Source organism: Triturus cristatus, chromosome 9 (genome assembly GCF_964204655.1).
Source record: "Triturus cristatus chromosome 9, aTriCri1.1, whole genome shotgun sequence".
Taxonomy (NCBI): Eukaryota; Metazoa; Chordata; class Amphibia; order Caudata; family Salamandridae; genus Triturus; species Triturus cristatus.
This window is the reverse complement of record NC_140592.1, coordinates 20,581,543-20,607,875: the sequence shown is the minus strand read 5'-3', so window position 1 is coordinate 20,607,875 and position 26,333 is coordinate 20,581,543. Positions and strand designations below refer to the sequence as shown.

General features: G+C 46.7%; 1 protein-coding gene across 9 annotated transcripts in view; it reads right to left on the bottom strand.

Annotated features, from left to right (window-relative positions):
• Window positions 1–26,333, bottom strand: part of SETD5 (SET domain containing 5) — a 351,936-nt gene that overhangs the window by 73,834 nt on the left and 251,769 nt on the right. For all 9 annotated transcript variants that reach the window (XM_085624253.1, XM_085624258.1, XM_085624255.1 and 6 more), the window contains one exon: window positions 2,822–3,301. In XM_085624253.1, the coding sequence (XP_085480379.1) occupies window positions 2,822–3,301 (480 nt within the window). The remainder of the gene's footprint in view (window positions 1–2,821; window positions 3,302–26,333) is intronic.

Genomic DNA, 26,333 nt, shown 5'->3' with positions numbered 1-26,333 from the left:
TCTTTAAAAACCTCAGGGGCATGTTTAATTACGCCCTTTAACATAGGTAGAATGGCAGTAGACCTATGTGAATCGTCAAAGGTGTCTAGGAGAAAATCCTCCTCCACTGGGTCAGTATGTAATTCCACCCCGTGGTAGTGTGCCGCCCGTTGTAACAAATGGTGAAAACCCAAGGAATCTTCAGGTGGGGATGGCCTAGATGGGTAAAGGTCATCCTGTGGGACATCTGCGATGTCCGGATTGTTATAATCATCCCATGGGTCTGGAGATCCAGTAGGGGTAGGGTCTTGTGGCACATCTGCTGGTTCATAATAAGGGTCTCCCAAATCGTCTGGGACAGGAGACAAGGTGGGGGAACGATGAGGTGGAGGGGGTGGAGGTGGAGAGGGTGGAGGAGGTGTGGAAGGCACCCTGAAAGGAGAGGTAGCAATGTCCTTTCTATTTGGAGGTGGAGGTTGAGCTGGTTTGTCCAAGTGTCTCTTTTTTGAAGACAATGTCAAGTGTCCAGTTTTTGGATCCTTGGCGAGTGTTTTTTGCAGAGATCAGGTGTGAAAAGTTCCTGCGACACTGGTTGTTCGGTCGGCGCCGAAGGTTTCGGGGCCGACGGCTTTTTAGGCTTATCGAAGCCGTGCTTCCTTGGAACCTCCGATTTTTTGGTCGGTGCCGAAGAAGGCCTTGTGATGTTTGGTCGGCGCCGGAGGAGTAGGTTTCGACACCGAAGACTTCGGTGCCGGGTTCGGTGTGGAGGCCGATTTTTTCTTCGGTGCTGAAGGGTGTTTCTCGGCACCGGTGGTCGGCTGGCTCGAAGCAGAGCTGCCGGAAGGCTTAAGAGGCTTCTTTACCGGGCCCGAAGGTGGGGTATGAGAAGCAGTGTCCTTGGTCTTGCCTAGGCCCGGAGGCGAAGGTGTGACCGAAGCCTTTTTCGGTATCGGCGTGGGCATGGGAGGGGGTATTGTACTCACGACCCGCTGCGCCGGGGTGATGTCCTCCACATCTGAGTCGTCGGCCTCGGAAGCGCTGACGAGGTAGTCGTCCTCCTGTTCGACGTCCTGCTGTCCCGGAGCTTCGACGTCGTCCCCGAAGAGGTCGACTGGAGCGGTGGTCGAGGAGTGTGCCATGTTGCGTCTAGCCCGTCGATCTCGAATGGTCTTTTTTGAGCGAAAAGACTTGCTCATGAAGATCGGTGTGGGGAAACTTGGACCCACATCAAGGGCAATTCTTGAAGGGAGTTCTTTCCATCAGCCGAGACCGGAGCCGGAATAGGCCCGAAGGCCGCCGTCGACGACCGGAATCGAAGAAGTGCCGAAGAGAAGATGAGTAAGATGATTTATTGTCTGAAGAAGCTCGATGAGCGAGGATTTTTGCGTCGATCGTTGAACTGGGAAGTTCGGAACCGGAGCGCGAAGTATTACATCCGAGCCCGATGGCGGAAAAAAACAATCTGAGGATGGAGCCGAAGCCCATGCGCAATACGAACCAAAGGAGGAGTCACCGAACTCGTGACTTCCAAAGACTTTTCAAGAGGAAAAACAAACTGCAAACATCCGGGCCCAACACCAGATGGCGAGCCATGTACAGTGTATAATCTGCAGCTCATATGCCTCGAACACTGATTTACTTACCCTTTATCTAGGAAAAGTCCCAGCGTGATATCTAGGCATAATACACTGAGTAGAAAAAGTAACTTAAAAAGTAATACGAAAAGTAATGTACAAAGTAATCAACACTAACTGAAAAGTAATTTTAACTATTGAGTCACCTGTAAACAAACCAATTGCATTCTACTTCATTTTAACTGTATAGAATTGCTTTATTCTTGCAGAGTGCTATTACACTTACCTGCACCAGGCCTGGCTTGGTTCTAGAAATAAAACAACTAAATAAAATTTTTATACAAATTCGTCTGAGTTCAGGCTTTGAGTGTGACATGTACAATAAACGCTGCCCTATGATAAAGCCTTACTGTTCGCCCACACTACCACACAAAGAGTAAGGTATCTACTTCTACCTCTGCCTACCTTTGGGGTGCCACTGGACTCAGTGCACACTATACCATACTTGGGTATAGGATATACAGAGTCCGCTTCCTACAACATCCCTAAAATGAACTAAAAAAGCCCTTCACAAAAATTAATTTGCACATTCTTTGAATGAAATAAATGAGCGCAAGCTTCAAACGCTTCAGCTGGTTGGCAATGTTTAGCATCATGTCTGTGAGAAAACAGTATGTTATTTTGCGGGGCTGGATGACACTGTATGGGGGAGGTGAACTTTGCATTAAAAAATATGAAAGCCAATGGAAACGGCAATCCTTTGGTCCCCATCTATGCCCTGTGCCTCTGCATCCGTTGGCTACCAGACATGCCCCCACTTCTGACCACTCATGCAGGAAGAAATGCAAGTCCAAAGAGACCAGACATGCCTGATGGATTATCCAGGACTGCAACCCACTCCTCTTATCCTTCAATGATCTCACCTCGTCACTGCTCCCTCCTACTGCCATTTATTATCGAGCTTCTTCTACACCACTAGCTGGCTCCCCGGCCCCTTCTATCATCGTCCAGTCTCATTGTTCCTGCCATCATTTGCAAAACACCATTATTTGATTCATAAACCCCAGTGCACCGTTATTCTGAATGCTCCTTTCCATGCGTACTTTCATCAGTCTCAATTTATAAAAGTGGTTACACTAAAAATCTTAACTTCAATATGTAACAGTAGAAACGAAAGGCCAAATAAATGTTTGAAAAAGAACGAGTGAAAACACTGCATGAAGCTTTGGTGGCAGATCAAACTCTGCACTGCAGCAACTCATACTTGCCTTCTTCCTCGGTGGCGGGTTTTGTGGAGAAGCTTTTACTCCTTCGCAGGGTCTTTCGCTGCTGGGCGACATGGATTCTTGTGCTGTTTCCTTCAGAAACCCCTGCCCAAGTCTGCTAAAATACCCCTCACCAGGAGAGCCACAATACAATGCTTCCGACTGCGAAGGCTTAGTCTCGCCTCCCCGCAAAGGTCCTTCTGCTCGTGGGACAGCGTTCAAAGGGGAGTAGGCATACATTAAATTAAACTCTGTCCGGAAAGTCTGATCCGAGCATCGTAGAGGCGTCTGTCCTTCCCCACTCTTTACAAGGAGGCCAGGTTCTGAAAGGGTGTTGCTGATGTACGGAAGAGGCGTGCTTGGGGACTGAGAAGCTAGTTCTATGACAACAGTGGTGTGGGGAGATGGGTTTTCAGGGCAGCCATGAGTGCTGGGGTCCACAACTCCAGCCTTCGATGTATCTGCATCAGTCTGTAGGCAAGGCTGCGTGACATGGGATAGGGAAGGTGTTAAAGCAGGAACAAGTAAGCGATGAAATCAAGGAGAAAGAGGGAATGAGAAAAAGAAAAAAAACACATTAATGCCTTACAACGAATGGTAGAATGGCATAGCAACACAAAACACAGCATCTAGCATTTATCACCTCATCCATGATGCATATATGACAGGTTCGTCTTGGGTGAAATCTTTAGAGGGGTCATCCGGTGAACGAGATCACAATACAGCTGACTGCTCCAAGCTGAGACAAAGCAACATTTTTGAATACCAATTGTTGCCGATTGTTAGGAATGCAGGGCTGGCGACAGAGAGCAGTTTTTTGCCTCTATACTGGATTCCCCTTTAAATTGAAATTAATTATTGCACCTACCTAATCTGCACCCCGGCCTTTTCAGACTAAGTTTAAAACAAGACCAAACATGCTTTATTGCTGAATCTAAACTGTATTACAGTACAGTTGGCACCACTAGAATATTTCTGCAGTCGAGGGACAACGTGCTTTCCTGGGCTGAGTGGTCATTTTGTGTCTGCGGATGTTTTCATGAAGAACTTTTATTAATTTTGGAGTGGGAGGGAAAACACACAAACACAAAGCAACTTTATTTGTTACCGCAGTGCATGCAGTTCAAAAGCAGGATGATGAAAAATATAACCAAGAAGCAGGCAGCGCATGCCACTACCTAGAAAGAGCTTGCTGGCTTAGGAGGGCGAGATATATGAAAGTAATGTGTTTAGCCCTTACTGCCAACATTTCAGGAGAAATGTGCTGCTCAGTTCAAGTCTCTAATTACTCAAATGTGGAAGAGAGGTCCACACATGTAGAAAAACAGGCCTTCTGTGGCAGCCAGCACAGAAAGACCAAGCTGCAAGAAAGAACCTGAAATGCTACTCCAGGTCTGATCTCCCAGAATCTGCCCTTTGACAAAAATCTGTGCAAGGGCCTTTCATTGGAGGCCTGGGCTGCAGTGACTCCTATCAAGAATTTGTGTTGATTACTGTGTACCTCACCACCCCAACAGAGTGGCTGGAATAATCTTAAATTCACTTCAAACGCACAGGTCAAAAAAATTGAAGCCTGGACAAGGATCTTCATTTTTTTCACTACTAAGCATTATACAAATAACAAAACATGGTTTAGAAACTTCCATAAACGAACTAGGAATACAGTGCTTAAATGACAAAAAAATGAGCTAATCATGGTTTTGTTGCATTTAACTTTGGAAACAAGATGCAATCTGAGCAGAAGGGATTAGAAACAAAACTACAGATAGCCTGCAAATATTGTATTCAATATAACAAATCCTGCTTTAGAGCAGTCATTTATCCACCCTCCCAAAGGTACAGTAATCAATCAACCAATCCTACGTTTATAGGCAACAGGCAAAGGGAACTGAGTGCATACCACTTACAGTAACTATTAGACGACCCACAGATGAAACCATGTGGAGGACTCGCTCTATGCGCAAGGACTGCGTTTCCTGCTCCTCTGCCCCACGCTGATTTGGGAACACCAGCCCACTGAGTGCTCTTCTGACACATGCCACCAATCTCGCAATCAATCAAAGCCGCATAGCCAATGTTTGTAGGTGGCACGACTGGCTGATTGAGAGGTTTTTATACTTGGGTGCTGCATCAACTTCATCACAGCACCTAAATCAGCAGTTTCATTTTACCACTTAAGAACGAGACAGTAGACATGATTTAACCTTCTCTCTTCATTAAATGCTCCATGTGCCTTCCAACCTAAAATCCGTGTAATGGTTCTAAAGTTTGTTAAATCATTTTTAATTTAATTGCGGAAACTTTGGAATGGTAACAGACACATTGGGTAAAGAAACAATATGTAGTACAAGTTCCACAAAGTCGAATTTGAGTTGCAAATTTAGACAGTAATTGAGAATTCAAATACTTCAAAAGCGAATGGGGATTGGTTAGGATTACTGAACCTGGAAGACTTCACCCATGTAGCAAAAGGATGAATGAGTAAAGGAAATCATTAAAGTTTTCACTCGATGAGTGCATTCAATTCACCACTTATAAAAAAAAAAAACATTATCGACCTACCCGACGTCTGGGGGATGAAGGCAGGAATACCAAATACAAGACGACCACTTAAAATTGAAAAGTACTGTGGACCATTTTACGTCCTGATTATATAATTGATAATCACATAAGGAGCATGTCTGGTCATGTGCATGATCTCAGACAGGCCTACTAATTCAGAAAGCCTTGGCCACGGTAACCACCATCGCCACTCCAGCCATACTTGATAGACGCCTCGAGATACCCAGCAACCTGTTATACATAATGGTCATCTTCATCCATATCCACATAATCAGAGGTGAGATGTTCTCTAGAGGGAGGCATCATCATACACTCAAAGGAAGATGACAGATTGAGAAGGCCCAGGTAAAAGAGGATGCCATCAACTAGGGCAGTACTCCTTAAGGCTTGTGGGGTTGAAAAGATGTTACCTGGAGAATCACTATAGACACTAGGAATACTTTAAAGAGTGAGCACCAAGAACTGAGACAATCTCACATGCGGCATCAATCATGCACTACAAGATAAAATGTGGCTTCTGAATAGCGGAACCACATCTACGCACTGACCTCCTAGCAACTCTTCTTTCAAAACACAATCCTATTGATAGTCATTTATTATCTGCAAGGCTCGCAAAACCTAAAGGTATCTGGGAGCCATCAAGGTCACAGTCAGGGCGTCATAACTTTGAGCAGGAGCTTCAACCCTCTATGGGGAGCCCATTCGACCAAAAAACGCCTACTACTGGTGTTAGGCTTACCACTAATAGACAAGGTGGGACTTGCATGGACATTCGACAGAAACATTTCACTTATGTCCTGCAACATGTTCATTTTTTTGTTGATGTCCTAGAATCTCTTTTGTGGCACCAACATACCTGGAATTCCAACAACAATCTGGCCAACAATGGCCAGAAACAGCGGTGAAATCTACTTCAGATAAAAATTTAACACACTACCATTTAGCGAAGATGTATAAATAACAGATCTTCATGTAATCACCTGCTCTTCTAAAACCAAATATATAACCAAGACATATCTGGGAGCTTTGAATTTATTTGGAAGCTTAACATTTGCATCTCCAACTGTCAATCATTTATGGAAAGAGGCAGCAATGCATACATGGAACATTGAAGCCAACCGACAGATGGTCCATTACTCCCAGAGTTGCGTGCAAGTCAAATATCTTCCACCCACACTTGAACAGGGATTGTCAAGTTCAGGGGTGGCTGGGGCAGTACAGCTGGGTGCCATTTGTGTAGGCGTGAAAACTATATTCCTAGTGCAGCCAATGGATCTTGGAGAGGTTTCATACAGATGTTACCATCGCTGGGGATGCGAGGCATTCCAGATTCACTTCACAAACAAGCTACCACGAAAGATGTTCTAGTTGAGAGAACTGATTCAAACCACCAACATGTGAAGTTCAAAATGTCAATAACCTAGCTATCAATTAGGATAGAATGGTCTATGGTATGGAACTCAGTCATACTAAATCAATAACACCAAAAGTGCGGCTTTCGCTAGGCCCGCAGGTTTTTTTTCCGACTGCAAAATGAGCCATGTCCAAAATGGATGCAAGGGTGCCCCTAGAACAAGACTGCAAGTAGAGACTGAGATCAACTGAACCTTTCTTTGCCACGAAGACCTGCATGAATACAACCAAAGGGCTACGAGTAATCAAAAAGCGCCAGAGGAGAAATCTTGGAACTGACAGTAGATTTACCTTAAGGACTGCAATACCAAAACAATGCAAGATGGGATCTTATTAACTTTTCCAATCAATCATTTATCAGACAAGGAAGCAGGCAGGTCGGTGAGGAATCTGCAGGTAGATAAAGTATCCACCAGAAGGAGAATGTTACTAACACCGTAAGCTTATATTTATGGCATGTAGTGCTGTAGATTCACATGCTGTGCATACTTCTGCCATCTAGGGTTGGGCCCGGACGTGTACAACTTGCTTTTCGTCTAAGGGAGCATAGATAATATAATAAAGATGACCATGCAAATGAAATTAAATAAGAATAGAGGAAAATTATAGTCTGAAACAGCCTCACCAGGGACGAGGGTGGGTGCATGTGAATCTACAGCCCTATATGCCTAGTACAGATGCTTACAGGGTAACATTTTCAGTTTGTGGCATGTGTAGCTGCAGATACACATGCTGTGCATCGACTGTAAAGCAGTAGAGGTGGCTTGGCCAGAGGATGTTGCAGAAGACTGGATAAGTGTACGTAGGACAGCCTGGCCAATTATCTTGCTGTCTGGCCAGAACGTCCACTGAGTAATGCTTAGTGAAAGTATGTGGGGTAGAACAGGTGGCTGCTTTGCAGATGTCAGTTAATGGTATGGTACCCGAGAAAGCCATGGAAGCCCCATTTTCCGAGTGGAATGAGGTTTAGTTTTTCCGAGTGGAATGAGGTTTAGAAGGGACAGGAAGGGCTCCTTTGGCATAACATGTTTGTATGCATTTGACTAAAAAACTGACTATTTCTGCTTTGCAATCTGCTTGTCCCTTGTGAGGCTTGGAGTATGGCACAAACAGTTGTTGGGTCTTAAGAAATGGGTTTGTTCTATCAATATAGTACACAAGTGCTCTTTTAACATCAAAAGTATGTAAGGCACTTCCTATGACAGTTCAATTGTGTAATTAAGGAGGAAACTAGATACCATTTTTGGAAGGAATTCCGGAATGGTTCAGAGTACCACTTTATCTTGGGTAAAAAGGCTCTTATAAAGTGAAAGCGTGTATTTCACCGACTCGTCGTAGGAAAGTGATGGCTACTAGGAAGTCTACCTTCAAAGATAGGAACTGCAGTGGGCAAGAGAGAAGAGGTTCAAATGGGGGACCCATAATCCCAGCTAGGACACTGTTCAAGTTCCAAAGTTGAAAAGTTTCAGCACTGCATCCATTATCTTGTTCGGTTTGCTATACTTGCTAAATGTCAAAGGGTATGCCCAGACGTGGGTCTCCTGCTCGCTGTGTCACTGGATTCAAGCTAGCCTGGCTGATGAGGGTTGATGCCCTGTAACCAGTCACAGGATACTTGTTTCCGGTCCAGGGAGGGCCTGGTCTGGCAATTTGGGCTGGACTGTTCCCATGAGGAGCAGGGTCGAGACTGATTTGTATATGGCTAGGTCCAAACTTGGCTGGCATAGTTAGCAACAGCAAGATGGATTAAACTCAGATCTCTTGACTGGGACGCGAGTGGTTGAAAAGTTTCAGCACTCCGTCCATCATCTTGTTGTGTTTGCTATGTTCCTGGAACTGGGGGTGCCCTGGGAGGAATAACTCTTAAGGCCTTCCATGAACGCTTTAATAACATGCATTCTAAATAATTAAACCAGTTGTCTTTTGTAGATAGGCAGCTACAGCAGCCAAGTGTAATCTGGTTAAGGAATAGCAAGGCCTGACTTCTGCAAGTGTAGAAGGTAATAAACAATATCTTTAAATTGCGGTGTGAGAGATGTGTGTTTTGGGAGGTCACAGTGTACAAAACGTTTCCATTTAGCGTAGCTTAATAGGCCCTAGTGGTGGGTCGGCATTCACTTTAAGACTAGACATACACTCTTCGGGTAGGTTGAGGTAACCAAACTTTAAGGCTTCAGGAGCCAGATTGATTTGCTGAGGATTCAGATGTCAGAGGGCCTTGGTTTTGTGTGAGAAGGTCTGGCCTGTAGGACTTAACAGAGTTATAGTGCTGTGAAGTACAAAGGTTGATGGTTCCAGGTTGGTGCTACTAAAATGAGTGTGAGAGATGTCTATCTGAGCCTCCTCACCACTAACCGTAGGAGTGGGAGAGGCAGAAAGGCATACGCAAATATTCCAAACTAACTCATCCATAGCGCATTACCCAGAGACCACAGGTGTGGCAGCCTGGGGGTGAAGCTTGGGCATTTTGTGTTTTTGGCAGTGGTGAACAAATCCATCTGTGGGAACCACCAACTGTGAGAAAGTGCCATCTTTCTTGCATGGTATGGCCTCACTTTTTGCTGAATTGCTGAATGTACTTTGACTGAGTGTGCCCTGGGCTCCTGCCAATCAGGTGCCCAGGGCCTATGTTCCTTCTCTAAAAACTGTGCTGAAACCTAAAACCCAAATTGGCAAACCCTGGCCACTTGTCAGCCCCTGGTAAATGGTACACTAGGTACCCAGGACCTTGTGGCCAGGGAAGGCCTCTCAGGGCTGCAGCACTCATTGTGCCACCCTTAGAGGCCCTGTACCCTAACACACACACACACTGCCCTTGCAGGCTGAGTGTCTGGGTATAGGACAAAACAGAGATTTTTGCAAACTTCAAATATTCTTTAAAAATCGTACAAACTGTGAAAATGTAATTACTTACCTGTTTTAGATAGAGGTCCCAGTACTGAGTCTAGGCACCCAGTACTGGATTACAAAAGTAACGAGAAAATACTATACCTGCAACTTGAATTTTCTTCCATAGGGAATCATTGTCTGTTTTCTATGAAATATTTTCTAAGTGTCAACTTTTAAAATAGCAAAATATTGTGTGAAAATCAGAACAGTAACTAAGTCGACTTTTATCACTTGTTCCCAAGAACTGACCCAGGACTGAATCTAGGATCCAGTCCTGGAATTACAAAAGTAATCCTGAAAGTAATCTATTGTAAATAACTTGAAACTTACGTTGAACTCAATGCATTATTGTGTTTAAAATTGTGTTGCCTATTGCAACAACCTGTAACTTTCTACAAAAGCCAATTGCATATTGTAAAAGTATTTAACTAAAGCAGCTCATTCTGAGAAAGTATATTTTGCTACCTATTGTTGGTTCTAAAATAAAACAAGCATATATTTTTTATATATAAACCATTGGCCTAGAGTTCAGTTCTTGAGTGTGTGAGACCATTTGCTGACTGAGTGTGTGCAACAAATGCTTTACACTGTCCTCTGATACTGCCTTTCTGCTCGACCAGTATATACAGAGCCACTTTCTCACACACCTTAACTCTGCCAGTCGAGTACTTACCCAAAAGCCGATAACTCACTTTTCTTCCATAGGGTAACATTGGCTGGTTTCACTTGAAAATTCTTCTAAGTGTGGAGTTTCTAAACTTTAAAATATTCACCTAAAATCAACCGAGAAACGAAATCGAAAATACTCACTTGCTATTAGGAGTTCCCAGTGCTGGATCTTGGTGCCCAGCACTGACCCTGAAAAGTAATTACAAGCATACTTACCGCTAACTCACTTTTCTACCATAGGGAACCATTGACTGTTTTTCTGTGAAATTTCTTCTGTCGATTTTTTCCAAACTACAAATATTCTTTAAAAATCGTATCAACTGTGAAAACGTAATTACTTATCTGTGTTCGATAGATGTCCCAGTACTGAGCCTAGGAGCCCAGCACTGGATTACAAAAGTAACGAGAACATACTTTACCTGCAACTTGAATTTCCTTCCATAGGATAACATTGCCTAGCTTTTGTTGAAAAAGTTTCCAAGTGTCGATTTTGCAAACTTCTAAATATTCGTTAAAAATCGCCTGTGTAACCTAAAAGCATTCTCTCAACTGCTTACGGGTGGTACACTAGTGCTGGATCCAGGATCCAACACTGAACCCGAAAAAGTAACCATAACCCCACTTAACTGGTAAGTGAATTTCCTCCCATAGGATAACATTGGTAATTTGATTAGAAAAAGTTTTGAAGTGTCAACTTTTAAAATACCAAACTATTGTATTTAACTAAAGCATCTCATTTGAGAAAGTATATTTTGATACCTATTGTTGGTTCTAAAATAGAACCATATATTTTTATATACAAACCATTGGCCTAGAGTTCAGTTGTGGAGTGTGTGAGACCATTTGCTGACTGAGTGTGTAGAACAAATGCTTTACACTGTCCTCTGATACTGCCTTACTGCTCGACCAAGCTACCACTTTAGAGAGTAAGGTTATATCTAACTTTAGCCTCTACCAAACCTCTGGGGACTGTGGACTCTGCACACTGTACCTATTTGGGAACAGTATATACAGAGCCACTTTCCTACACCAACCGTGACAGTACACGTGTAGGACTTAGGGGTGCTGTTCTAATTTGTGGACTTGTTGATGCATCCTGCTGAGCAGATCTGTTAGATGGTTGTCCACCCCAGGAATGAGCTGGATGAGTAGATTGACTCCGATAGACTGCCCACCTCCAGATGCTCTATGATAGTCTGAATAGCTGCACTGAGTGGGTTTCCCATTGTTTCTGTAAATAAAACATGGCAGTCATATTGTCTGTGCGTATCAGGACTGTTTTGTTCTGAAGGGGGAGTGCGAGCTGGATGGCTAAAGCCTCCAGCTGATTGATATGAAGCATTCGCTGTGCAGGATTCCACTGCCCCGAACGGTGAGATGATTTAGATGTATTCCCCAACCTGTGAGGGATGCGTATGTAGTGATTGTCCCTTGCGGGACAAGGTCCAGGAAGGGCCGCACCTGCAATAAGCTGGCTGTATTCCACCACTGCAGAGAGCGAGGATTGCAGCCCCGCTGCAACACTGGATCTTGTAGACAACCCTCCATACAAGACCTCTGTGCCACTAGGCACTCTTGTAGTGGGAGCAGGTGGAGCCTGGCATGAGGGACTATTGCTATGTAGGATGCCATCATCCCAAATAGGCTCATTTCATTTGTGACTGTTACCTGTTGATGTGGCTTTAAAAGAGAAGGTTTTGAAAAGCTTAAGCTCAGGTTGGGCTGGGATAAGCTTTTCCAACTGAGGCATCTAAGGGAGCCCCTAGAAAAGGTTGGACCTGTTGGGGTTGAAGATGGGACTTGGTCAAATTTATGTTGTAGGAAGGGAAATGTTACTTACCCAGTAAGTATCTGTTCTTGGCATGTAGAGCTGTAGATTCAAATGCTTTGCATACTCATGCCATCTAGTGTTGGGTCCGGATGGTTGCACTTTGTTCATCTTCGAAGAAGTCTTTCCAGTCATGATTTATGGGACTCGTCCTTTCGGTGATAGTGTGCATGGGTATCAACTCCATTGTTAGATTGTTTTACCGCAGAGAGTGAGAATGGAGTTAGTAAGAAGAGAAGAGAGAGGTCCATGTGTATGTGTATAAAGTAAGAGAACTGCACAAGGTATAGGTACCCGGCAGGTGGGCACATGTGAATCTACAGCTCTACATGCCAAGAACAGATACTTACTGGGTAAGTAGCATTTTCCATTCGAGGCATGTGAGCTGTAGATCACATGCTTTGCATAAGTAGTATTCTCTCAAAGCGGTGGCAAACCTGCAGCTGTTGTAGTTGTCTGAAAGAGTGTTCCAAGTACTGCCAGGCCTACATTGGCTTTTTGTCTCGCTAACACATCTACGCAATAGTGCCTGGTGAATGTGTGTGGTGTAGACCATGTTGCAGCTTTAGAGATTTCAGCTATGGGGATGTTTCCTAAGAAAGCCACAGTAGCCCCTATTTTGCAGATGGAATGCGCTCTAGGGGGACTTGGTAAAGTCCTCTTTGCTTTTGCATAACATGTTTGAATACATTTAGGGAGGGAATGTGGCCTAACGGCTAGGGCGGTTGTGAGAAAGTGCCATCTTTCTTGCATGGTATGCCCCCACTTTTTGCTAAATTGCTGAATGTACTTCGATTGAGTGTACCCTGGGCTCCTGCCAATCAGGTGCCCAGGGCCTATGTTCCTTCCTTAAACCACACAAACCCCAAATTGGCAAACCCTAGCCACATGTCAGCCCCTAGTAAATGGTACTCTAGGTACCCAGGGCCTTGTGACCAGGGAAGGCCTCTAAGGGCTGCAGCACTCATTGTGCCACCCTCAGAGGCCCTGTACCCTTACACACACACACTGCCCTTGCAGGCTGAGTGTCTGGGTGCAGGACAAAACAAAGAGTCGACATGGCACACATCACTGTGTACCATGCCCATCACCTACACTGCCAAGGCATATGTCAGCCACCCCTCTAGCTGGGTGCATTACGCCTATGGTGTGGGCACAGGAGCAGGAGCCCTGTGCCCCTACAGTACCCAGGTCCATTCCTGGGCACTGTAAGTGCAGTGCTGTCATTTAAGAATACATGGTGCTGAGAGCTTGTCAAACACGAGCTCCACAGCACCATATTGGCAACACTGAAGCCTGGGAAGTTTGGTACCAAACTTCTCAGCACATTGAACCCACACTGATGCCAGTGTAGGATTTAATGTACTAAGCGCCCCAGAGGGCATCTTAGAAGATGCCCCCTTACAGCTAACTTGCAATCCACGTCTGCTCTGAGGCTGCCCAGGCTGCCACACAGCAGACACGTTGCTGGACCCCTGGGTGGGAGAGCCCCTGCTCTCCCGGGCCTGCAACAATGCACATCCTGGGTGAGGTGAGAAATCTCCTCCCCCAGGATGAGCAAAGGGAAGCTTCAAAGGCATGCCGCCAGTTGGAGTTTCCCCAGGCCACTGCAACCCCCCACTCTGGCGGGAAGCTTGGCCGGAAACCCCATACAAGGACAGGGGATGTGCCAGCCTGCCCACCCCACCCCTCAGGTGGGGGAGGCGAGGTGAAGCACATCTCCGGGCTCTCGCCATCTTGAAGATAGGAGGCCCTACCCTATCAGGATTAGGCTACTGCCCCCTCCCACAGGAGAGAGGCAGGATAGGGGGTGTACCCACCCCAGGACAAGGACCCATTGGTCCCTGGCCTTCACCTACCTGTAACGCCCCTAAATCTAGTATTTAGGGGCCCCCTGAACCTTCCTTCCTCAGATTCCAGATAGAAAAACGACAAGAAGAGCAAGAAGAACAAAGACCTGCCCTGCAGCTGCTAAAAAGAGAAGAAGACACCAACTGCTTTGGCCCCAGCCCTACCGGCCTGTCGACTCTCGAACCTGCACCAGCGCGGCATCCCACGTGGCCAGCAACCTCACCAACCCCGGAGGACCTGGCTACCTTTTAGCTCTAAGCCCCTGGGACTCCCACGAGTAGAGGCTCTACTCAAGAAACCTACTTGCTATCCCTGGCACCAGCCCGGGACCGCGGACCCAACACACTCTGCACCAGCCAAGCCTGGCCAGTGCCGGAGTGGACAAAGACCCAGAGGACGACCCCACGGCGACTGTGACCCAGAGTCCGGCACCCAAGGACCCCCCTCGACATCCCGGAAGAAGCCTGCAGCCTCAGAACCAAGTGCCACCCCAGCCGCGATCAACCAGAGGGTAAGATTCCCGACGTCAAAAGGCACCCCTGCACCCGGCGCCCTGCGACCCCCTGTGCCCAATCCCGGGGTACCCACCTAACCTACAACTACCCAACTTACCTCTCGAAGTGGTGGTGGCACCTGAAACATCCTCGTCCCCGAGCCTGCAGCCTCTTTCCAAACCGGAACATTCCCATTGATTTCCATTGAGCGCCCTAAGGCTCAAAAGCACCCTGCACCCAGCCGCCCGAGTGGCCCTGGCAGTGCCCTCTCTACACTAACCTACTTCCCCACTTGCCCTGAGTAAGTGACCAGGAGCCCAGCTCCCACAGCCGCGTGGCTTGCCAGACAGCAGCCACCAACCAAGGCCCCCCTATCCCTCATAGGATAACATTGGGCCCAACTCTCTCTGCACCCGGCCGTCCTGAAACCGCTGAGGGTGAACCAACTGTACCTACCTGACACTGGGGGACCCCTGAGTCCATGCCCGGAATTTCAACACTACCAGTCGAGTACTTACCCTTAAACCGCTAACTTCATTTTCCTCATAGGGTAACATTGACTGGCTTTTTCTTCAAAAATCTTCTAAGTGTGAACTTTTCAAAACTGCAAAAATTCACCAAAAATCAGCCAAGTGACAAAAACGAATTTACTCACCTGCTCCTAGGTGAGCTCCCAGTGCTGGATCTTGGTGCCCAGCCCTGACTCTGAAAAGTGTTCACAACTATACTTACTTCTAACTCATTTTTCTCCCATAGGAAACCATTGTCTGCTTTTCTGTGAAATTTCTTCTAAGTGTCTACTTTTGCAAATTTGAAATATTCTTTTAAAATCGTACCATTTCTGCAAACGAAATTACTTACCTGCATTTGATAAGGACCCCAGACCTGGGTCTAGGCACCCAGTCCTGGATTACTAAAGTAACGATAAAGTACTCTACCTGCAATTTGAATTTCTTGCCATAGAGATCCATTGAATGTTTTCTGTGAAATATTTTCTAAGTGCTAACTTTTGAAATAGCTAAATATTATTTAAAAATCATTACAGTTATTAAGTCAACTTTCATCACTTGATTCTGAATACTGACCCCAGGCTGGTTCTAGGACCCAGACCTGGAATTCCAAAAGTAATCTGAAAAGTAATTTATTACAAATAACCTGAATTTACCATTGAGCTCAATGCATTGTTATGTTTAGGAAATAGGATTGTTTATTGCAACCAACTGTGACTGTTTACACAAATTTATTGCTTGAAACAAAAGTATTTATATTCAACCTCTCATTCTGAGAAAGTATATTTTTACCCCCTTGTGGTTCTAAAAATAAAACAAGCATATATTTTATATATACAAATCATTGGCCTAGAGTTCAGTTATTGAGTGTGTGAAACCATTTGCTGACTGAGTGTGTACAATAAATGCTTTACACTGTCCTCTGGTACTGCCTTACTGCTCGACCAAGCTACCACTTTTGAGAGTAAGGTCATACCTAACTTTGACCTCTATCAGCCTCTGGGGGACTGTGGACTCTGTACACCCTGTACCTATTAGGGAACAGTATATACAGAGCCACTTTCTCACAGCGGTCGATCTTGGAGCTAGGGAACCGGGTTCGAGTCTTGGCAGGGACACAACAATCTGTGATTCTGGACAAATCACCTAATTTCCCCGTGCCTAAAAAATAAATAAAATGAATGTGCCCGTCTGTAACGCAACTGGTGCTCATGTAAAGCGCTCTGATACCCCCGGGTCTAGTTTGCGCTATATAAAACTCACAACAACAAAAAATTAGTTGTCCGCGCAATATCTGATTTAGAGATAGGATTGCCTTTGTGTGGTGGAGCAAAAGCCACCAGAAGTGGTTTAGTTTTACTAAAAGGTTTTTTCCTTTCTATGTAATACAATAATGCTCATTTAACATCTAATGTGTGTAGAGCTCGTTCTGCCACTGAATCTGGTTGAGGAAAAAACAAAGGCAACTCAACAGATTGATTGATATGAAAGGCAGATACCACTTTAGGTAGGAATTTGGGATTGGTGCGAAGGACCACTTTGTTTTGGTGGACTTGCCAAAATGGTTCCTCTATGGTTAGTGCCTGAAGCTCACCCACTCTCCTCAGTGATGTAATAGCAATGAGGAAAGCAACTCTCCAAGTGAGAAATTGCATTTCACATTTGTGCAATGGCTCAAAGGGTGGACTCATTAGTCTGGTAAGGACAATGTTGAGATTCCACACAGGCGCAGGTGGAAGTCTTGGTGGAATAACTTTTGAGTCCTTCCATAAAAGCTTTGATAACGGGTACTCTGAAAAGGGACAGGTGCTGTCTGTTTTGAAGGTATGCAGCTATTGCAGCGAAATGTAAGCGTATGGATATGTAAGCTCACTGACTGCTGCAAGTGTAGTAAGTAACAAAATATATTTTGAATGTAAGCATCTAGCGGATTGATATGGTTGTTTTTATAATATAAAACAAACCGCTTCCGTTTAGCTGCGTAGCATGCCCTTGTAGTAGGCCTTCTGACCTCTTTAATGATGTTCAGACAGTCTGGCGGAAGGTTCTGGTCGCCAAACTATGATTTCAGGTGCCAGGTCACTATGTTGAGAACTTTAGGATCTGGATGTCTCATCTCTCCATGGCTCTGCGTGAGGAGACTGGGTGTGAGATGTAGTTTTTGATGAGGAACTACTGAGAGCTCCATCTGGGTAGGGAACCAAGGTTGACGGACCCATGTGGGAGCTACTAGGATTAGTGTGAAGGATGTTTGTCTGAGCTTCCAAACCACTAGTGGAATGCATGGGAGAGGTGGAAAAAGTGTAGACAAATATCCCTGACCAGTTAAACCATAGTGCATTGCCTTTGGACAATGGGTGTGGATACCTGGAGGCGAAGTTTGGGCATTTTGCTTTTTCGAGTGTTGCGAACAGATCGATCTATGGAAAGCCGCACATCAGAAAGAATGGGAGAAGAACTTGAGGGTGAACTTCCACTCGTGAATGTGTTGTCTCTGCCTGCTGAGTAGATCTGTGATCTGATTGTTCACTCCTGGGAGATGTTCTGCCAGAAGATGCATTTTGTGATGTATTGCCCACCTCCCAATGGCTTGTGCAAAACGTGACAGCTGGAGAGCTGTCATGTTGTCGGTGCGTACCTGGACAGTTTTGCCTGCAAGGTGAGTCTGGAAGGCTTTGAGCGCTAGAAATACTGCTGGCACCTCTAGATGATTTATGTGAAGTTGCTTTTGCCTCCACAACCCTTGAATGGTGCAAGTCTGGAGATGAGCTCCCCAACCAGTGAGCGATGCGTCTGCTGTTAGCACGTTCTGTGGAACTGGGTCGATAAAGGGCCCCCCTTTGGATAGGTTTTGTGGATTCCACCACTGCAGAGAGCGATGGGTGTGGCCGTCTACCAACACTAGATGTGACAATTGACCCTGAGACTGATGCCACTGACCTGCTAAGCATTCTTGAAGGGGACGCATTTGAAGTCTTGCATGGGGAACTATCATGATGCAAGACGCCATCATTACCGGTAGTTGAATACATACACTCGAGCTAGTAATGACCGGTTGGTCTGAAACTGTCAAATTAGAGCCTGCATATATGGCAGATTCTGGCTTCATTGGGACAAGCTAGAGCTTTTTGAGTATCGGAGTGGCTTCCAAATGTTTGTGCTTTGGAGGGTTGAAGGTGGGACTTCAACACATTTACTGTAAATCCTAGATTGTGCAGTAGTTGCAGTGTTCCTTGAGTGTGGTGGAGAACCTGAGTAAGCTGGCTTTGATGAGCCAGTCATCCAAGTTAGGGAAGACATGAATCCGACGTCTTCGCAGGTGCGCAGCAACTACTGCCAGGCATATGGTGAATACTCTGGGAGCAGTGGTGACTCCAAATGGAAGCACTTTGAACTGGTAGTGTTTTCCCGCTATTACAAACCTGAGAGATCTGCGATGAGTGTGATGTATTGGGATATGGAAGTACGCTTCCTTTAAGTCTAGAGTAGACAAAGTTGCCTTGCTGTGGTAGTGGGAGCAGTTGTTGAAGCGTCACCATGTTGAAGTGATCTGAGCGAATGTATTGATTTAAATCTCCGAGTTCCAGTAAAGGCATGAGAGAGCCATCCTTTTTGGGTATTAAAAAGTATAGTGAGTGCACACCGGATACTTGATACTGTAAAGGGACGGGCTCTATAGCTCCCTTTTGCAGAAGAGAGTGATCCTCCTGTTTAAGGAGGTGTAGATGCTATGGTGACATTTTGTGTGAACGTGGAGGAACGTTTGGGGGATTGTTGGTAAGCTCCAGGCAAAAACCAGATTGGATAATTCCTAGGACCCATCTGTCTGAAGTTATTGTATGCGACGGGAAGGAATTGAGAGAGACGTCTCCCGACAGGTGTGGAATGATCGGGGGAAAAGGAGGCAAGTCACAGTTTATTTCTTGAGGGGGAGGTGCGGGATGTGGAACATACCTCTTCCCTTGCCATTATTGCCTCTATATCTGCCTCAAAAGTAACCTCTTGAAGAGGGTGACTGACTGTTCCCTCTATATGACGTTGAGGCGTTGTCTGTAAATATGGATTTGGAGACATCCCCCCCCCCACCCCTCCCTTAGAAAGAGTGTCGAAAGGAACCCCGATCGGATGGGGACTGTAGGGCGCCCATTGATTCCACAACGTCGGCGACCTTCATTTAAGATCGAAGCCTGGACTTCGGGTTTAAACCCTGAAATTCTAAGCCAGGCGTGCCTACGTAGCAAGACACTGGTGTTGATTGAACGAGCGGCAGTGTCATCCGCGTCTAAAGCACATGAAATGCAAGTGTTTGAGATTAGTTTCCCTTGCTGAATCAGGTTGTGTGCTTTAGCCTGGTATTCGTCAGGTAAAAATTTGAGTAATTGCTCCAATTCATCACAGTGTACTCTATCGTAACTAGCTAAGAAAGCTTGAGTATTAGCAATACGCCAGTGATTGGCTGCCTGTGCAGCCACTCTTTTCCCTGAGGCATCTATTAATTTAGATTATTTGTCCGGAGGAGGGGCCTCCCCGGAGGTCTGTGAGTTTGCCCGTTTACGGGCATTAGAAACCACAAGTGAATCTAATGGTAATTGACCCTTGATATAAACTGGATCTGTTGGTGCGGATTTAGCTTTTTTTAATCTACCCTTGGTGTAAGGATTCTTGCGCGAATGGGATATTTAAAAATGTTGTTTGCGTGCTTAAGCATACCCTTAAGCATAGGCAGAGAATGAGTGGATCTCTGGGAAGAACTTGATGTTTCAAAGAGAAAACCTTCCTCAAGTGACTCTGTATGAAGCTGAACTCCATGATATTCAGCAGCCCTATTTATTATTTCTATGTACCCTACATTATCATCAGAGGGAGAGGGTTTTGTAGGGTATAAGTCTGGATCATTATCCGTGTTAGGATCTGTATTATAATTGTCCCATGTATCAGGACTATTGTTGTTACCCCTGTCATCCTAGTTGACAGGTGATTGTGGTGGTGGTGAATTTGTGGCTGTTATTAACATTGGGTCAGGTGGGAAGAAGGTGATAGAGGAGGAGGAGAGGGGTTAGTCCCAACAGGTTTCCTCTTAAGAGGATATGGGAAGTGTCCTTAGTATCTTGTTTGCGTTTCAATGGCAATTTGGTATGAATATGTCCAGTTGTGGGATTGAGAACCAGCTCCTTTTGTTTCGGGTCCGCGTTTGAAGGCGGGACGTCGAACCAATGCTCCTTTGACCGAGTCGGAGTGGTTTTTTGATTCGGTGCCGATGTTTTCGGGGTCGAAGTGCTCGGGTCCGAAGATAATTTCGGTTTCGGTAACGGAGGGAGTGTTACCAAAACATGCTTCGGTTTCGGTGCCAATTGTTTCGGTTCGTGCCCAAATGGGGCAGACTCGATCCCGAGCCGGAAGACTTTAATGTCTGTTTTGGTGCCGGGCCCAGTTGGAAACTTGTTCTCAGTGGCAAACGTGGCCTGAAGGCAGAGTCGTAACCGGAGCATTTTTCTTGGGCAGAGGAAGAGTCTGGGGCAGGGGAGTGTTGGTACTCATAGTACGCTGACCCTGCGGAATGTTTTCTTCCATGTCTGACTCTGCATCAGACAGGGAAATGTGCTCGTCCTCTTCTTCAGTTCCTTGTGCGTTGTCAGAGTCTTGTTCGGAATCTTCTCCGAAGAAGTCCGGAATGGAGCCGCTGTGTTGATGTTGCATTTTGTGACGTCAAGCCAGACGGTCACGGAGCGTCTTCTTGGATCGGAAGGACTTGCATACGTCGCAGTCTTGCTCGACGTGCTCCGGAGAGAGATAGAAGTTGCACATCTTGTGCGAGTTGGTGCGCGGGTACTTGGCGTTGGCACCGAGGACAGAATTTAAATTGAGTCCGTTCCATCGGCTGCGAGCTTGCCCAACATGGCTAGGCCCAAAGACCTTTCACGAAGCTTCCGATCGAAAGAGTTTTTCCTGTACAGTACGATACGTGGAGAATGGGAAACCCGATCGAATAACAATACCGTCGAGGGTAAGTGGATTGCGCACCGAGGGGACCCAAAGAAACAATGTTGAACCGGAGCGCAGCAAAAAGTCTGAACCAGATGTTCCAACAAAATAATCTAATCTAACAGTGGAGTCGATGCACACTATCAACGAAAGGAGAACTCACATACCCTCGTGAGAGGAAAGACTTCTTCGAAGAAAAACAAAGTGCAAACATCCGGACCAAACACTAGATGGCAGGAGTATGCAAAGCATGTGATCTACAGCTCACATGCCTCGAACACTGGGTTTTTGTTGCACCCTCCTCCAAACATCTTGTATTAGTAAACCCACACTGATGCCAGTGTTAGATTACCAATACACGCACACAGAGGGCACCTTAGGGGGGGGGGCTCCATGAAAACCTACCAGCCTGAGGTGTCCTTGATAACTGGTCTCTGCCAGACTGCAACCCAAGACACTGTTCTGACCTCCTAGTGTGAGAGCCTTTGCTCTGAGAACACTCGCAACAAATGCCTGTCCGGGAAGAGGGTGTAGCACCCCCTCCCACAGGATGACCTGCTGATTAGCCTATTTGGGCCGGCGAGCTTCAAAGGAGCTGCTGCCTTTATAATGCGTACTTGGCTCCCCTCACAGTAGGGGAAGCCACCCCCCTGTTCAAAACCCCCTTGCCACGAGGACAGGGAGGAAAATTAGCTAGTCGGGTAGACGTTCCATCTCCAGGCTAGTACCATCCCAAAGGTGGGCAACTGTGAGGTGGACACAATTTGTCTGAGGTAGCCATCTTTGTGATGGCATACTTAGGAATTCTGGGACAGGTGCCCACTTCCCACAGGAAGAAGTCATATAAAGGGTGCAGTGAACTCAAGGCTCAGTAGCCCTCTGGCTACTATCCTACACTCTCCTACGAGAGAGGACACCAAAGAGCCGTAAAAGCTGAGAAATGAGAAGCAGCTGACCTGGTAACAACCCTGCTGGCCTATTTGCATTAGTCGTCAAAAACTGCTCTACAGTTGACTTGTCCTGCAGCTGTTGACTCCATGACACAGAGTACTGCCTGCCTTCGAAAGACTCAAAACCTCCCCTGAACAGTGGACCTGCTCTGAAGAAACTCCAAAAGAGAAGACTGAGGGCAAACCAGACACCGAAGCCACCACTACACCTGTTGCCTGCAGCCCAAGTTGAAGTAGGCCACCGGTGTCAACAAGGCTCCCCAGCCCTCCTGAGATCAAGTATATTGTGGTTTCACCCCCTCCTGGACTCCCAGACGTCGCCTGCAGCCTCTGCACGCAGGCCGCCTAAACCGCAACTGCTTCGGTGAGGAAAAACAGGACGCCTAAGGACACACATGCATCCATCGCCCATGGGCCTTGGAGAAGAGTACCAAAGGTGTCCCCCGCCCATCCCGAGCATTGCAAGGCCTGAGCCCTCTAGCTGGTTCAGCCCGACTGGCTTCCTGGCCAGAGCCTGCAGCTGATTTCTGCAGTGTCCGATCTCCATTCAAATACATTGGGTTACCCATGCAGTTTTGCACCCTGCACCCGGTCGTCATCTTGCCGCTGGTAGGGTACTGATGCGGCTGCCTTGGACCTTGCCCATCACTCAACTTAACTCCTAGAGATTGGTCTTGTAAGTCGCTGTACTATACCAGTTTGCAGAACTTGTTCTTCCTCCCTCAGGAGGACTTGGCATAACTCAGAAATTGCACAGTGTCCACTTTTTAAAGTGAAAAGAATTTAAATCTAAAAACATACTTACCTGACCGATTTTTCTCTGATAGCAAATTATATATAAAAGGTACTTGGTATTTGTATAACTTGGTGTAGATCTCCTTCTTGAGTTGCATTTTCATTTATTAATCATTGTGGGTATTTTGCGAATGTCTTGCACTCCTCTGTGTTATGCCCAAGGCTGCTCGACCACACTTTGCCGTAACAGAGCAAGTCTCTGTCCATTTATAAGGGAACCCTTGGACTCACAGTATATAAGATTTGATATATCACAAAGAGCCAGCTTCCTATAGATGGTGAAACCAAGCTGTGCAGGATATCTAGTGTGGTCTGGGTGTGAGCGAGACAGTTGCTGGGTACAGCTCTTGATCAGACGTAGTCTATGTAAGGGAACATGTGGATGCCACTCCTTTGGAGATGAGCGGCCACCACGGTCAAACATTCGGTTAAGACACTTGCCGCTGTAGTAACCCCAAAGGGAAGTACTTTAAATTGGTAATGTTGTCCACCTACAACAAACCCAAGGTATTTTTGATGCATTGGGTGGATGGGTATGGGAAGTAGACATCTTTCAGATACAAAGCAGTCATAAAGACGCCTTTCTGCAATAGTAGTATGACATTTGTTGAGGCGCTGAGAATGAGAATAGGCCTGGTAGAGCAGTCTCCCCCTCAGCGCCCCCCCCCCCCCCCCAAAGCCCCGACAGGTGTTTCGTGATCGGGGGCAGCACTTTTACCTCTACCTTTATTGTTGTTGCCCTGGTATCCAGCCCTGTAAGAACCCTGGGGGGAGGGGAGGGGGGAGGGGAGGGGGGAGGGGGGGGGGGGGGGGGAGGGGGGGGGGGTTGGTGCAATGGCTTGGTAAATGTAGTAGTGGATTCTAATGTGGGTGTCTTGAATGCCCCACAAAACTGAGTGCAGAAAGGACCCACAAGTGGGCGGTGTTTGGCGCATTGCTTTTGCTGTTACCGTGTCCTTTATTATTTATTTCTAACATCTCATCTTTCTGACGGCCGAGAACATGCTGACCTTCGAAAGGCTCATTTAGCAAGTGTTGTTGCACTTGGTTGAAACCCAGAAACACTCCGCAATGCACAACACTGCAAGACAATGGAGTTAATGCCGTGTGTGGCTTTATCTGCGGCGTCTAAAGCACATCACATATTAGTGCTTTATGATTATTTTCCCATTCGTCATGAATGGCTGACTTTTTGCAGTATTGCTCTGGGAGATGTTGTACCCAATCTGCTATTTGGTCCCAGTAAGAGCGGTCATATCTGGAGAGTAAGCCAATGGAGTTGGCGGTCTTCCAATGAATAGCGGATTGCACTGCCACCTTTTTACCCCCAGCATCCACTTACTTGCTCTGCCGATAAGGAGGGGGTGCATCACTAGTTTAGCCACCAATATATGTATAATCATTAAGGGATGCTTAATATTTTTTATCCACCCTAGTCGTGCCAATTCTTGCCTTAACTGGACCCTTAAAGATTTCAGTGGCTGGTTTAAGGAACCCTTTTAGAACTGGGAGATATTGGAGGGAGCATCGAATGGAGGAGAAATTATCCACTAGGAAATCATCCTCATCTTGCTGCAGAAGGAGCTAGACATTGTTAAATGTGGTAGCCCTGTGTGATACCTCATGATATGCAGTGGCATCATCTGGTGGGGAAGGCTTGGTAGGATACAAGTCTGGGTCTGTAGGGCGATCAGCAAGGCTTAGACCCTTGGGATGATTACGATATTGGTCATGAATTGGGTCATCGGGGAGTCTTGGACTGTCCCAGTCTCCTTGAGTATGAAGAACTCCTAGGTGAATGGCGTAGTGACTCTAAAGGCAACACAGGATGTACCAGAGGAGGTGGAGGCAGGGAAGATAAAGGATGAGCAGGAAGCAGAGGAGAGGTGAGGTAGATTGGTAATGCTTCTTAGGCCTTTTAGGGGGTATAGAGATTGGTGGGTTGATGGCCTCCTCAAAAGTAAATTTTCTCTTATGAAGTGTAGGGTCCTTGTGCATCTGTGGATGCTTTGCCAACATTCTCCTAGTGCTTGGCTGAATATGTATCCTTTTTGGTCGAGTGTCCAGATGTTCTTGCAGCCGTTCTAGAATGGCTGTCGAAAGTCAAAGGAAGCTGCGGATGAGGAAGCAGTCAAAGAGAGTTTTGATGGGATAGATGGTCGATCTCCGCTCAGCAGTCTCGACGTTGAACTCTACCTCGGCTCCAAAGTTTTCGGTGCAGTAAGACTCAGCTCCAAAAGCTTGCAGTGCAGGATGTCTCTGCTCCGAAATCTTCCAACTCCATCCCTTTCGGCTCAGTGTGTGCTCGGGAATACACCTTCAGATCCAGCTCTGTTTCGTAGAGGACTGGAGCTCCAAATATTGTATGGGTGTTGGGTTCGTACCGGAAAGTTGGTGTCAACCACGGCCAGAAGGCAGTGGTGCCACAGATGCTTCATAAGCATGGGAGCAAGTGGCCGACGCCTGTTGCTGGTGAGTAAGGGAAGCAAGACTACTCACTGACATTTTGTTGCTGCTGGATAGACAGAGGTTGTTCGACCTATATCCTCTTTGGAGTCTGCGCTTTCCTGCAAGAAAGCTGGGTGGATTTTGAAGCCCAGAGCACCTGATTCTTCAAGATCAGACTCCTCACACTTCCCAAAGATGCCTGGAGGCTCTTTCAATTCTGGTTTATGGGCCATAGTGACCGAAGCAACAAAAGCATCAGTTCAGTAGTGTGTTATTATTTTGGAACACAAGACATGCCAAACAGGTGTCTTCTCGGTGGTCGGGAGACTAGCAGAGACTACAAACTTCATGAAGGTCCGACTTCGTAACTGGTGTGGCAGTTCGATCAGAACGGAGTCCTTTCAATCAAAAAGACACTTTCAGGGGGCTTGGCCAGCAGCATGGCGGACTAGACGTGCCCGACCGGAGCTTCGATGGCCGATCACTGATCCTGCTTCAATCCTTTGCTTGCCCATATGATCCTGTACCCAAAACCACAGACTGAGTGCCGGACAACATAAGCTCTTCCCTAATCGGGTGGCTTTGACAAATATTGGCCCGTGACGGCAAGAAAACACCACAAGAAGCGGAGACCTGGCCGCGGACAAAATGGCGGCTGTTTGAGCTCCAAGCAATGAAGGAGGTGTCGCCGGCGGGCTCGCAGGGGGGGGCTGCAGGTAGCCCACAAGCCGAGAGTAACTATAGTGCGAAGACAGCACCAGCGGCTATGTTACTGCCGCCGGAGCGATCGATAGAAGGACTGGCGGAGCCGTGACCGGTGCGCCCCTGTGTGCCCAAGGGCCCGGCAGCAACATTGCAGAGGCAGTAATCTGGGGGAACCTCTGGCTCCGACAAGAGAACTGCCAGCGGGAGCCCTGAGACGTCGAGGGACTCCTGCATTGCCCGACTGCCCACGGGGCGGTAGATCGGCCCACAAAAGGAAACGAGCCAGGCTGCACCGTGTCGGGAGCGGCCGTGAGGAGGGGCCCAGACCTGTGCAGAGCCCAGAGGCTGCCTGAGAGGGGGCAAGAGACGCTGAGCAGCCCGTCCGCACTTTCGGCGATCGCTCAGGGATCACAGATTGGA